The 14962-nt window shown below is 54.9% G+C and overlaps 1 protein-coding gene across 1 annotated transcript in view; it reads right to left on the bottom strand.

Annotated features, from left to right (window-relative positions):
* Positions 1-14626, bottom strand: part of LOC141111415 (reticulocalbin-2-like) — a gene marked incomplete at its 3' end in the record, with an annotated part of 21537 nt that extends 6911 nt beyond the window's left edge. Inside the window, 1 exon segment of the mRNA XM_073603701.1 lies at positions 14476-14626. Within this exon segment, the coding sequence (XP_073459802.1) occupies positions 14476-14485 (10 nt within the window).
* Positions 14627-14962: the final 336 nt, after the last annotated feature.

Genomic DNA, 14962 nt, shown 5'->3' with positions numbered 1-14962 from the left:
TGGGGGTCCTAGTAGATGATAGGCTCAGCAATGACATGCAATGCCAAGCTGCTGCTAACAAAGCAAACAGAATATTGGCATTAAAAGGGGATCAACTCCAGAGATAAAACGATAATTCTCCTGCTCTACAAGACTCTGGTCCGGCCGCACCTGGAGTATACTGTCCAGTTCTGGGCACCAGTCCTCAGGAAGGATGTACTGGAAATGGAGCGACTACAAAGAAGAGCAACAAAGCTAATAAAGGGTCTGGAGGATCTTAGTTATGAGGAAAGGTTGTGAGCTCTGAACTTATTCTCTCTGGAGAAGAGACGCTTGAGAGGGGATATGATTTCATTATATAAATACCGGACTGGTGACCCCACAATATACAAATACCGGACTGGTGACCCCACAATATACAAATACCGGACTGGTGACCCCACAATATATAAATACCGGACTGGTGACCCCACAATATACAAATACCGGACTGGTGACCCCACAATATACAAATACCGGACTGGTGACCCCACAATATACAAATACCTGACTGGTGACCCCACAATATATAAATACCGGACTGGTGACCCCACAATATATAAATACCGGACTGGTGACCCCACAATATATAAATACTGTACTGGTGACCCCACAATATATAAATACCGGACTGGTGACCCCACAATATACAAATACCGGACTGGTGACCCCACAATATATAAATACCGGACTGGTGACCCCACAATATATAAATACCGGACTGGTGACCCCACAATATATAAATACCGGACTGGTGACCCCACAATATATAAATACTGTACTGGTGACCCCACAATATATAAATACCGGACTGGTGACCCCACAATATACAAATACCGGACTGGTGACCCCACAATATACAAATACCGGACTGGTGACCCCACAATATATAAATACCGGACTGGTGACCCCACAATATATAAATACCGGACTGGTGACCCCACAATATATAAATACCGGACTGGTGACCCCACAATATATAAATACCGGACTGGTGACCCCACAATATATAAATACCGGACTGGTGACCCCACAATATATAAATACCGGACTGGTGACCCCACAATATATAAATACCGGACTGGTGACCCCACAATATATAAATACCGGACTGGTGACCCCACAATATACAAATACCGGACTGGTGACCCCACAATATATAAATACCGGACTGGTGACCCCACAATATATAAATACCGGACTGGTGACCCCACAATATATAAATACCGGACTGGTGACCCCACAATATATAAATACCGGACTGGTGACCCCACAATAGGGATAAAACTTTTTCACAGAAGAGGGTTTAATAAGACTCGTGGCCACTCATTGCAATTAGAAGAAAAGAGGTTTAACCTTAAACTACGTAGAGGGTTCTTTACTGTAAGAGCGGCAAGGATGTGGAATTCCCTTCCACAGGCGGTGGTCTCAGCGGGGAGCATTGATAGCTTCAAGAAACTATTAGATAATCACCTGAATGACCGCAACATACAGGGATATGTAATGTAATATTGACACATAATCACACACATAGGTTGGACTTGATGGACTTGTGTCTTTTTTCAACCTCACCTACTATGTAACTATGTAACTATGTAATACTATGTAAAAACGCCTAAAAAATTCAAACGCAGATTGACGCATTTAGCCGCGGTTTTTGTTTTTACACCTTATTTTTACTGCTCCTGGAAGCACAGGCTGGCAGTTTTTTCTTACTGCCCCTAAACACCTCTGACAGTTTGTGTGTGCATGGACACATAGGCCAACATGGAGGGGCTTTTAGAGGCAGTCAAATGCCCCAACAGCCGCTGTAAAAACGTCCCGTGTGCATGAGTCCTAAAGCTGACCATACACCATACAATTTTCTTATTCAATTTTCTTTAGATTTACCTTCAACTATGTAGTGCAAGGGCCTGGCTGATTGCATACAAATTGAAAGTGTTTAGGTTTGACCTCATATTATACGGTTTTGGTAAATCTAAAGGAAAGTTGTACAAGAAAATTGTATAATGTATGGCCAGCCTTAGGGAAGCCGACAGTGAAGCCGTTCTCTACTGCGCATGCACGAAGGGGGAAGGAGGAGGGGTGGAGCTCCGCTTTAATTATGTGAATGAGGTCTCGGTGCTATTAAAGCAAAGTTCCAAACGTTTTGGTGTTCTTTTGAGAGAATGTCCCCCATGATTGTCACCTCTCGTTCTTCTTTCAGAGTCGTCACAATTGTCCCCTCTTCTGTAGATGTGGAGAAGTTCTCACTCACTTTCTTCTCCTTCTGCAGAGTGCGGCCATCCTTACTGTGGGCACGTGAAGCCCACTGGGTCCCTCTTCCGGGATTGGCTGCATCACCGCCTTGTCATTTCCTGTTTGGAAATAATGCGATGCCCATTGACTTCTGGGATTGATGACACTCATCTCCCAATGTGCGGCCGGAAATGACAGCGAGGTTCACAGGAAGAGGACAAATGTGCCATTAAAAACAAGCCAAGTGCCAATGCGTTCCTAACATGCAAAAAAAGGACTGGATGGGGCAAAGTATGAAATGTGGGAGGAACTGCGCTTCAAGCCAAGCTGTGGCCCTCTCACCCCTCTGCTCTGCGTACAGAGAGCAGGGTTCAGGGGTGCTCTACGTACAGAGAGCGGGGTTCAGGGGTGCTCTACGTACAGAGAGCAGGGTTCAGGGGTGCTCTGCGTACAGAGAGCAGGGTTCAGGGGTGCTCTACGTACAGAGAGCAGGGTTCAGGGGTGCTCTACGTACAGAGAGCAGGGTTCAGGGGTGCTCTACGTACAGAGAGCAGGGTTCAGGGGTGCTCTACGTACAGAGAGCAGGGTTCAGGGGTGCTCTACGTACAGAGAGCAGGGTTCAGGGGTGCTCTACGTACAGAGAGCAGGGTTCAGGGGTGCTCTACGTACAGAGAGCGGGGTTCAGGGGTGCTCTACGTACAGAGAGCAGGGTTCAGGGGTGCTCTACGTACAGAGAGCAGGGTTCAGGGGTGCTCTACGTACAGAGAGCGGGGTTCAGGGGTGCTCTACGTACAGAGAGCAGGGTTCAGGGGTGCTCTACGTACAGAGAGCAGGGTTCAGGGGTGCTCTGCGTACAGAGAGCAGGGTTCAGGGGAGCTCTGCGTACAGAGAGCAGGGTTCAGGGGTGCTCTGCGTACAGAGAGCAGGGTTCAGGGGTGCTCTACGTACAGAGAGCAGGGTTCAGGGGTGCTCTGCGTACAGAGAGCAGGGTTCAGGGGTGCTCTGCGTACAGAGAGCAGGGTTCAGGGGTGATCTACATACAGAGAGCAGGGTTCAGGGGTGCTCTGCGTACAGAGAGCAGGGTTCAGGGGCGCTCTACGTACAGAGAGCAGGGTTCAGGGGTGATCTACATACAGAGAGCAGGGTTCAGGGGTGATCTATGTACAGAGAGCAGGGTTCAGGGGTGATCTATGTACAGAGAGCAGGGTTCAGGGGTGATCTATGTACAGAGAGCAGGGTTCAGGGGTGATCTACATACAGAGAGCAGGGTTCAGGGGTGATCTACATACAGAGAGCAGGGATCAGGGGTGCTCTACATACAGAGAGCAGGGTTCAGGGGTGATCTATGTACAGAGAGCAGGGTTCAGGGGTGATCTATGTACAGAGAGCAGGGTTCAGGGGTGATCTATGTACAGAGAGCAGGGTTCAGGGGTGATCTATGTACAGAGAGCAGGGTTCAGGGGTGATCTATGTACAGAGAGCAGGGTTCAGGGGTGATCTACATACAGAGAGCAGGGTTCAGGGGTGATCTACATACAGAGAGCAGGGTTCAGGGGTGCTCTACGTACAGAGAGCAGGGTTCAGGGGTGCTCTACGTACAGAGAGCAGGGTTCAGGGGTGCTCTGCGTACAGAGAGCGGGGTTCAGGGGTGCTCTACGTACAGAGAGCGGGGTTCAGGGGTGCTCTACGTACAGAGAGCAGGGTTCAGGGGTGCTCTACGTACAGAGAGCAGGGTTCAGGGGTGCTCTACGTACAGAGAGCAGGGTTCAGGGGTGCTCTACGTACAGAGAGCGGGGTTCAGGGGTGCTCTACGTACAGAGAGCAGGGTTCAGGGGTGCTCTACGTACAGAGAGCAGGGTTCAGGGGTGCTCTACGTACAGAGAGCAGGGTTCAGGGGTGCTCTACGTACAGAGAGCGGGGTTCAGGGGTGCTCTACGTACAGAGAGCAGGGTTCAGGGGTGCTCTACGTACAGAGAGCAGGGTTCAGGGGTGCTCTACGTACAGAGAGCGGGGTTCAGGGGTGCTCTACGTACAGAGAGCAGGGTTCAGGGGTGCTCTACGTACAGAGAGCAGGGTTCAGGGGTGCTCTACGTACAGAGAGCGGGGTTCAGGGGTGCTCTACGTACAGAGAGCAGGGTTCAGGGGTGCTCTACGTACAGAGAGCAGGGTTCAGGGGTGCTCTGCGTACAGAGAGCAGGGTTCAGGGGAGCTCTGCGTACAGAGAGCAGGGTTCAGGGGTGCTCTGCGTACAGAGAGCAGGGTTCAGGGGTGCTCTACGTACAGAGAGCAGGGTTCAGGGGTGCTCTGCGTACAGAGAGCAGGGTTCAGGGGTGCTCTGCGTACAGAGAGCAGGGTTCAGGGGTGATCTACATACAGAGAGCAGGGTTCAGGGTGCTCTGCGTACAGAGAGCAGGGTTCAGGGGCGCTCTACGTACAGAGAGCAGGGTTCAGGGGTGATCTACATACAGAGAGCAGGGTTCAGGGGTGATCTATGTACAGAGAGCAGGGTTCAGGGGTGATCTATGTACAGAGAGCAGGGTTCAGGGGTGATCTATGTACAGAGAGCAGGGTTCAGGGGTGATCTACATACAGAGAGCAGGGTTCAGGGGTGATCTACATACAGAGAGCAGGGATCAGGGGTGCTCTACATACAGAGAGCAGGGTTCAGGGGTGATCTATGTACAGAGAGCAGGGTTCAGGGGTGATCTATGTACAGAGAGCAGGGTTCAGGGGTGATCTATGTACAGAGAGCAGGGTTCAGGGGTGATCTATGTACAGAGAGCAGGGTTCAGGGGTGATCTATGTACAGAGAGCAGGGTTCAGGGTGATCTACATACAGAGAGCAGGGTTCAGGGGTGATCTACATACAGAGAGCAGGGTTCAGGGGTGATCTACGTACAGAGAGCAGGGTTCAGGGGTGCTCTACGTACAGAGAGCAGGGTTCAGGGGTGCTCTGCGTACAGAGAGCGGGGTTCAGGGGTGCTCTACATACAGAGAGCGGGGTTCAGGGGTGCTCTACGTACAGAGAGCAGGGTTCAGGGGTGCTCTACGTACAGAGAGCAGGGTTCAGGGGTGCTCTACGTACAGAGAGCAGGGTTCAGGGGTGCTCTACGTACAGAGAGCAGGGTTCAGGGGTGCTCTACGTACAGAGAGCAGGGTTCAGGGGTGCTCTACGTACAGAGAGCAGGGTTCAGGGGTGCTCTACGTACAGAGAGCAGGGTTCAGGGGTGCTCTACGTACAGAGAGCAGGGTTCAGGGGTGCTCTACGTACAGAGAGCAGGGTTCAGGGGTGCTCTACGTACAGAGAGCAGGGTTCAGGGGTGCTCTACGTACAGAGAGCAGGGTTCAGGGGTGCTCTACGTACAGAGAGCAGGGTTCAGGGGTGCTCTACGTACAGAGAGCGGGGTTCAGGGGTGCTCTACGTACAGAGAGCAGGGTTCAGGGGTGCTCTACGTACAGAGAGCAGGGTTCAGGGGTGCTCTGCGTACAGAGAGCAGGGTTCAGGGGTGATCTATGTACAGAGAGCAGGGTTCAGGGGTGCAGTATGGAACATCCAGTATGTGTCCAGTATGTGGTGTGGAACGTCCGGCGTGGACTGTAGAGTGTGGACAGTCCTTCCCCAGTGCAGACTCGGACAGGTTCATGTAGCGGTCACACACAGGCAGCTCTCAGACAGGTAAATCGGGCACAAGCTCTGACAACATAATTGTGAAGGGTGTCTCTGTTATTCTCTATGATGTCATTGATGTCCGCTCACACATCCCACCCCTCTGTATCTGTCGGTCATTCTTCCTCCATCCTCCGCTGTGACGGACAGAAAGTGATGATATGTGGGGAATCCTCGGGGACGAGGTCTGCTCTGCGTCTCAGCAGGAAATTTCCTCGGACTTTCCCTCTCAGGACAGAAGATGACGGGGAACTCGCCCAGCAGGACAAACAGCAAAGGAGGAAGAAAAAAAAAAAAAAAACTACCCGGGTTTTCCATCTTCTATCTCAGAGTCTAAGTGTCAGTAAAGGCAAAATGTTCCAATGCAGGTAAGAGGTGACCTGCAGATAAAACCGCCCCGCTCTGACTATAGCCGGATGGAGCTCTTGCTGTAGGTCATTTATATACAGTGAGGGGTATAAAGTATTTGATCGGCTGATGATTTTGTGACAAAGAATCGATTAGTCTATAATTTTATTGGTCGATTTATTATAACAGTGAGAGAATAACAAAAATATCCAGAAAAACACATTTCAAAAAAGTTATAAATTGATTTACATTCTAATGAGTGAAATAAGTATTCGATCGCCTATCAATCAGCAAGATTTCTGGCTCCCAGGTGTCTTCTATACAGGTAATGAGCTGAGATTAGGAGCACTCTTCTCTCTCTTTCTCTTAAAAGGGAGCACTCTCCTAATCTCAGCTTGTTACCTGTATAAAAGACACCTGTCCACAGAATCAATCGGATTCCAATCTCTCCACCATTTTTTTTTTTTTTTTTATTGAAAGCCTATGGCGTGCATAACACACCCCAAAAAACTTCACCCGGTGCATAAAAAATGTGCACACACATAAAGAGTGAACACAAAAAAGTGCAGACGGGTACACAAGACGTGCCAATTCCCTGATCCCCCGGGGCGTTAGGCTCCAGACGGGGACAAAGGTACGGGGACAAAGACCCCGTTCTCTGGAAGGTTTGCCGAAACAGACCCACCCAAGTACTAGGCAGGGCTCCCCCGAAGGGAGACCCCGTGGGTTAGGGCAGACGAAGCCAAAAGGCCATGTCCACCCCTTCCCAAGACTTTCAGGGCTGGCCCGAAGACCCGCCTTTACTCGTCACACAGTGAGACAAACGTGAACAAGACGTGACAAACATAGGTTTCAATCAAAAAAAGAAAATAAATAGAAAGTGGGGAAGGGACAGTGGAGAGGAGAGTGAAAAAAAGGTGGCCATTGTGTAAAACAATGACCTGGCCCTCCGGCCAGGAATAAAAAAATTCCTCTGGTCCTAGCCAAAAGGCCCGGCCCAAGAGGCAGGTGCTAAAAAAGCGTGTTTTATGGTGCAGTGACCGTGGTGCCTCAAATCAAAGTGACTGCCACTCACAGTGATTTTATGGCACCCCTGGGCTGCCACTCCAGGGGCACTACTCCATAGGCTTTCAAAGACCAACCCTGGTCCAATCTCTCCACCATGGCCAACACCAAAGAGCTGTCCAAGGATGTCGGGGAGAAGATTGTAGACCTACACAAGGCTGGAATGGGCTACAAGACCATCGCCAAGCAGCTTGGTGAGAGGTGACAACAGTTGGTGGGATTATTCACAAATGGAAGAAACACAAAATAACGATCGATCTCCCTCGGTCTGGGGCTCCATACAAGATCTCACCTCGTGGAGGTTCAATGATCATGAGAACGGTGAGGAATCAGCCCAGAACTACACGGGAGAATCTTGTCAATGATCTCAGCTGGGGACCATAGTCACCAAGAAAACAATCGGTAACACACTACACCGTGAAGGACTGAAATCCTGCAGCGCCCGCAAGGTCCTCCTGCTCAGGAAATCACATGTACAGGTCCGTCTGAAGATTACTAATGAACATCGAATGATTCAGAGGAGAACTGGGGGAAAGTGCTGTGGTCAGAGGAGACCAAAATCGAAATCTTTGGCATCAACTCAACTCGCTGTGTTTGGAGGAGGAGGAATGTTGCCTATGACCCCAAGAACACCATCCCCCACCGTCATACATGGAGGTCCTATGACCCCAAGAACACCATCCCCCCCACCGTCATACATGGAGGTCCTATGACCCCAAGAACACCATCCCCCCCACCGTCATACATGGAGGTCCTATGACCTCAAGAACACCATCCCCCCCACCGTCATACATGGAGGTCCTATGACCCCAAGAACACCATCCCCCACCATCATACATGGAGGTCCTATGACCCCAAGAACACCATCCCCCACCGTCATACATGAAGGTCCTATGACCCCAAGAACACCATCCCCCACCGTCATACATGGAGGTCCTATGACCCCAAGAACACCATCCCCCACCGTCATACATGGAGGATCTATGACCCCAAGAACACCATCCCCCACCGTCATACATGGAGGATCTATGACCCCAAGAACACCATCCCCCACCGTCATACATGGAGGTCCTATGACCCCAAGAACACCATCCCCCACCATCATACATGGAGGTCCTATGACCCCAAGAACACCATCCCCCACCGTCATACATGGAGGTCCTATGACCACAAGAACACCATCCCCCACCGTCATACATGGAGGATCTATGACCCCAAGAACACCATCCCCCACCGTCATACATGGAGGTCCTATGACCCCAAGAACACCATCCCCCACCGTCATACATGGAGGTCCTATGACCCCAAGAACACCATCCCCCACCATCATACATGGAGGTCCTATGACCCCAAGAACACCATCCCCCACCGTCATACATGGAGGTCCTATGACCCCAAGAACACCATCCCCCACCATCATACATGGAGGTGGAGACATTATGCTTTGGGGGTGTTTTTCTGCTAAGGGGACAGGACAACTTCACCTCATCAAAGGGACGATGGACGGGGCCATGTACCATCAAATCTTGGGTGAGAACCTCCTTCCCTCAGCCAGGGCATTGAAGATGGGTCATGGATGGGTCTTCCAGCATAACAATGACCCAAAACACACGGCCAAGGCAACAAGGGAGTGGCTCAAGAAGCACATGAAGGTCCTGGGGTGGCCTAGCCAGTCTCCAGACCTTAATCCCATAGAAAATATGTGGAGGGAGCTGAAGGTTCAAGTCACCAAACATCAGCCTGGAAACTTTAATGACTCGGAGAGGATCTGCAAGGAGGACAAAATCCCTCCTGAGATGTGTGCAAACCTGGAGGCCAACTCCAAGAAACGTCTGACCTCTGTGATTACCAACAAGGGTTTCTCCACCAACTACTAAGTCATGTTTTGTGAAGGGATCAAATACTTATTTCACTCATTAAAATGCAAATCAAATTTAGTACTTTTTTGAGATGTGTTTTTCTGGATATTTTTGTTGATATTCTCTCACGGTAATAATAAACCGACCAATAAAATTACAGACCGATCGATTCTTTGTCAGTGGCAAACATACAAAATCAGTAGCCAATCAAATACTTTGGACACAGGATTGTCTGTTGTAGTGTTGTCACTGTCAGGAATTACTATTAATTACTATTAATGGAACTATTGATGAGAAGGTCCGGCACCAGAGACCATATAAAGGGAGAACAACACCAAAAACTATTTGGGTTTACTTGAACTTCAAAAAATGAAATGGAAAGTCTTCTGTAAAGAAGCCGAATACTCAATTTTTTGATGGGAAGGGTCTGGTATGAAAGCTACTAGCCTGACCTCTTCCTCCACCCCGCCCTCTTCCTCCGCCTACCGTCCCGCCCTCTTCCTCCACCCTGACCTCTTCCTCCGCCTACCGTCCCGACCTCTTCCTCCGCCCCCCCCGTCCCGCCCTCTTCCTCCGCCCCGACCTCTTCCTCCGCCTACCGTCCCGCCCTCTTCCTCCGCCCCGACCTCTTCCTCCGACCTTTTCCTCCACCTACTGTCCCAACCTCTTCCTCCAACCTCTTCCTCTGCCTACTGTCCCGTCCTCTTCCTCCGCCCCAATCTCTTCCTCCAACCTCTTCCTCCGCTTACCATCCCACCCTCTTCCTCCGCCCCAACCTCTTCCTCCACCTACTGCCCCAACATCTTCGCCTACTGCCCCGACTTCTTCCTCTGACCTCTTCCTCCGCCTACCGTCCCGCCCTCTTCCTCCACCTACAGTCCCGACCTCTTCCTCCGACTGCCGTCCCGCCCTCTTCCTCCGACTGCCGTCCCGCCCTCTTCCTCCACCCTGACCTCTTCCTCCGCCTACCGTCTCGACCTCTTCCTCCGCCCCGACCTCTTCCTCCGCCTACCGTCCCGCCCTCTTCCTCCGCCCCGACCTCTTCCTCCGACCTTTTCCTCCGCCTACAGTCCCAACCTCTTCCTCCAACCTCTTCCTCTGCCTACTGTCCCGTCCTCTTCCTCCGCCCCAATCTCTTCCTCCAACCTCTTCCTCCGCCTACCGTCCCGCCCTCTTCCTCCACCTACCGTCCCGACCTCTTCCTCCGACTGCCGTCCCGACCTCTTCCTCCGACTGCCGCCCCGACCTCTTCCTCCACCCGCCGCCCCAACCTCTTCCTCCGCCTCGACCTCTTCCTCCGACTGCCCCCCCAACCTCTTCCTCCGACTGCCCCCCCAGCCTCTTCCTCCGCCCCAATCTCTTCCTCCAACCTCTTCCTCCGCTTACCATCCCGCCCTCTTCCTCCGCCCCAACCTCTTCTCCACCTACTGCCCCAACATCTTCGCCTACTGCCCCGACCTCTTCCTCTGACCTCTTCCTCCGCCTATCGTCCCGCCCTCTTCCTCCGCCCCGACCTCTTCCTCCGACCTTTTCCTCCGCCTACAGTCCCAACCTCTTCCTCCAACCTCTTCCTCTGCCTACTGTCCCGTCCTCTTCCTCCGCCCCAATCTCTTCCTCCAACCTCTTCCTCCGCCTACCGTCCCGCCCTCTTCCTCCACCTACCGTCCCGACCTCTTCCTCCGACTGCCGTCCCGACCTCTTCCTCCGACTGCCGCCCCGACCTCTTCCTCCACCCGCCGCCCCAACCTCTTCCTCCGCCTCGACCTCTTCCTCCGACTGCCCCCCCAACCTCTTCCTCCGACTGCCCCCCCAGCCTCTTCCTCCGCCCCAATCTCTTCCTCCAACCTCTTCCTCCGCTTACCATCCCGCCCTCTTCCTCCGCCCCAACCTCTTCCTCCACCTACTGCCCCAACATCTTCGCCTACTGCCCCGACCTCTTCCTCTGACCTCTTCCTCCGCCTACCGTCCCGCCCTCTTCCTCCACCTACCGTCCCGACCTCTTCCTCCGACTGCCGTCCCGCCCTCTTCCTCCGACTGCCGTCCCGCCTCTTCCTCCACCCTGACCTCTTCCTCCGCCTACCGTCCCGACCTCTTCCTCCGCCCCGACCTCTTCCTCCGCCTACCGTCCCGCCCTCTTCCTCCGCCCGCCGCCCCCGCCCTCTTCCTCCACCCTGACCTCTTCCTCCGCCTACCGTCCCGACCTCTTCCTCCGCCCCGACCTCTTCCTCCGCCTACCGTCCCGCCCTCTTCCTCCACCTGCCGCCCCGACCTCTTCCTCCGCCCCGCCGCCCCGGCCTCTTCCTCCGCCCGCCGCCCCGGCCTCTTCCTCCGCCCGCCGCCCCGGCCTCTTCCTCCGCCCCGGCCTCTTCCTCCGCCCGCCGCCCCGGCCTCTTCCTCCGCCCGCCGCCCCGGCCTCTTCCTTCGCCCGCCGCCCCGGCCTCTTCCTCCGCCCGCCGCCCCGGCCTCTTCCTCCGCCCGCCGCCCCGGCCTCTTCCTCCGACTACCAGGCCGACCTCTTCCTCCGACTACCAGGCCCGACCTCTTCCTCCGACTACCAGGCCCGACCTCTTCCTCCGACTACCAGGCCCGACCTCTTCCTCCGACTACCAGGCCCGACCTCTTCCTCCGACTACCACGCCCCGACCTCTTCCTCCGACTACCAGGCCCGACCTCTTCCTCCGACTACCAGGCCCGACCTCTTCCTCCGACTACCAGGCCCGACCTCTTCCTCGACTACCAGGCCCGACCTCTTCCTCCGACTACCAGGCCCGACCTCTTCCTCCGACTACCAGGCCCGACCTCTTCCTCCGACTACCAGGCCTGACCTCTTCCTCCGACTACCAGGCCCGGCCTCTTCCTCCGACTACCAGGGCCCGGCCTCTTCCTCCGCCTACCAGGCCCAGCCTCCGGCGCCATGCTGCTAGGACATGGCACGACCCCCGATCTGTGTAAAGAGCCGCGGCTATTTACCCATGTGATCGGCTGTGTCCAATCACAGCCGGTCACATGTAAACACGGAGATGCCGGTAATCGGCTCTCCTCTCCTCACACTGACAGATTGAGAGGAGAGCCGATCAGCGGCATCTCCTCACAGAGGACATCTAGCAATCAGTGCCAACAATCAGTGGCCATCAGTGCCAGCCATCAATGCCACCCACCAGTGCCGCCCATCTGTGCTTCCTATCAGTGCCCATAAGTGTGGCATATTAGTGCCTCCTCATCAGTGATGGAGAAAAATTACTTGTTTAAATTCCTGACAGAAACCAAGAAATACATTTTTTTTTCAAAATGTTTCTTTTTAGTAAAAAATAACCCTCCCCCCCCCAGAGGTGATTAAATATCACCAAAAGAAATCTCTCTCTGTGTGAAATAAATGATAACAATGTCCTCTGTGTACAAATCTTACAGGACTGAGTCATTGTCATTCAAAGTGTGAGAGCGCTGAAAAATGGCCTGGGGGGGGGCAGGAAGGGGGGAGTGCCCGGTATTGGGGGGGGGGGGGGGAGTGCTCAGTATTTGGGGGGGGGGGGGGGGGGGGGGGGGAGTGCCCGGTATTGGGGGGGGGGGGGAGTGCTCAGTATTGGGGGTTCTCAGTATTTGGGGGGGGGGGGCGGGAGTGCTCAGTATTGGGGGGGGAGGGGTGTGCCCGGTATTGGGGGGGGCAGGAGGGGGAGGGGTGTGCCCGGTATTGGGGGGCAGGAGGGGGAGGGGTGGTGCCCGGTATTGGGGGGAAAGGAGGGGGAGGGGTGTGCCCGGTATTGGGGGGAAAGGAGGGGGAGGGGTGTGCCCGGTATGGGGGGGCAGGAGGGGGAGGGGTGTGCCCGGTATTGGGGGGGCAGGAGGGGGAGGGGTGTGCCCGGTATTGGGGGGCAGGAGGGGAGGGGTGTGCCCGGTATGGGGGGGCAGGAGGGGAGGGTGTGCCCGGTATTGGGGGGGCAGGAGGGGGGAGGGGTGTGCCCGGTATTGGGGGGCAGGAGGGGGAGGGGTGTCCCCGGTATTGGGGGGGGCAGGAGGGGGAGGGGTGTCCCCGGTATTGGGGGGCAGGAGGGGGGAGGGGTGTGCCCGGTATTGGGGGGGCAGGAGGGGGAGGGGTGTGCCCGGTATTGGGGGGCAGGAGGGGGAGGGGGTGTGCCGGTATGGGGGGGCAGGAGGGGAGGGGGTGTGCCGGTATTGGGGGGCAGGAGGGGGAGGGGTGTGTGCCCGGTATTGGGGGGGCAGGAGGGGGAGGGGTGTGCCCCGGTATTGGGGGGGCAGGAGGGGGAGGGGTGTGCCCGGTATTGGGGGGGCAGGAGGGGGAGGGGTGTCCCCGGTATTGGGGGGGCAGGAGGGGGAGGGGTGTGCCCGGTATTGGGGGGCAGGAGGGGGGAGGGGTGTGCCCGGTATTGGGGAGCAGGAGGGGGAGGGGGTGTGCCCGGTATTGGGGAGCAGGAGGGGGAGGGGTGTGCCCGGTATTGGGGGGGGCAGGAGGGGGAGGGGTGTGCCCCGGTATTGGGGGGGCAGGAGGGGGAGGGGTGTCCCCGGTATTGGGGGGGCAGGAGGGGGAGGGGTGTGCCCGGTATTGGGGGGCAGGAGGGGGAGGGGTGTGCCCGGTATTGGGGAGCAGGAGGGGGAGGGGTGTGCCCGGTATTGGGGGGGGCAGGAGGGGAGGGGTGTCCCCGGTATTGGGGGGCAGGAGGGGGAGGGGTGTCCCCGGTATTGGGGGGGCAGGAGGGGGAGGGGTGTGCCCGGTATTGGGGGGTTTAATCAAGTCTGGAACTCTGGAAGATAAAGTGTTGAATGAAAAGCCGGAAGGGAAAGTAAAACTGAACAGAAATGTAAAAATAAAGAAGAAGAAGTTCTTCACCACAAGAATTATTATCTTTTCAGATGCCACAAGACAGACATTTGAGAAACACACTGATAGGAGGAGAGAGCAGAGGGACAGAGGGAGGAGCTCATGGTCTGGGGGCGGGACCTGTGTGGGAGATCCCGCCCCCTGCCAGGACAGGTAAAGTGGAGGATTTATAGAAGTTGGATCAGCCAATCAGCTTCTCTCTTCAGTCCGCTCAGTGTGGCTGTGGTGATGAGATCTGGTCTCTGATTGGTTGTTCCTGTGAATGTCCGCCATGATGTACCGCCGTCTCCATAGCAACCGCCCCCTGAGGATGGGGGATGGAGGTGTTGCTATGAGTAACAGTTCCCCTCCCCCCCTCGGGTCACATTGTATATATATATATATATATATATATAGTGGGGGATGGGATGGAGGGATGGGGGATGGGGGGGGGTGTCCGTACCTACCGTCCTCCATTCTCCCCCTCCGCGATCCCTTCACAACCACATCACACGCTCATGACGCACGGAGCACGTCACCAACACCGCCTGACGTCACCGCGCCCTGCGTCCGGCACGCCCACTTCCTGGGAAGCGGAGAGGCGCGCTCACTGTGAGGGGGAGGGGTGCGCGCGCATTGGCACACGGGCGCGCGCTCTTTGTTCTCTCCGCCGCCATGACAGTTCTGGGAGGAGGAGGGGCCAGATGTATTGTCCGGGGGAGGGGCTATAGGTGAAGTGGGGAGGGGCTAGGGGTTGTTGTAGGTGGAGTGGGGGAGGTGCTAGGGGGTTGTTATCTGATTGGGTGAGAGGGAGAGGCAAAAATTGCAATCCCCCCAATTTATTCTCTAGGGGTCTCTGCTATAACTATATAAATGATATTTGGGGGTTCTAAGTAATTTTCTAGACACAAAAATGGGGGCTCTGCGATGAAGGCATCGGGGGAGGAACATGTG

The sequence above is a fragment of the Aquarana catesbeiana genome, linkage group LG10 (assembly GCF_042186555.1).
Source record: "Aquarana catesbeiana isolate 2022-GZ linkage group LG10, ASM4218655v1, whole genome shotgun sequence".
In the NCBI taxonomy this organism is placed as follows: Eukaryota; Metazoa; Chordata; class Amphibia; order Anura; family Ranidae; genus Aquarana; species Aquarana catesbeiana.
Note: the sequence above shows the minus strand (reverse complement) of the source record. Positions and strands in the feature narration are given on the sequence as shown.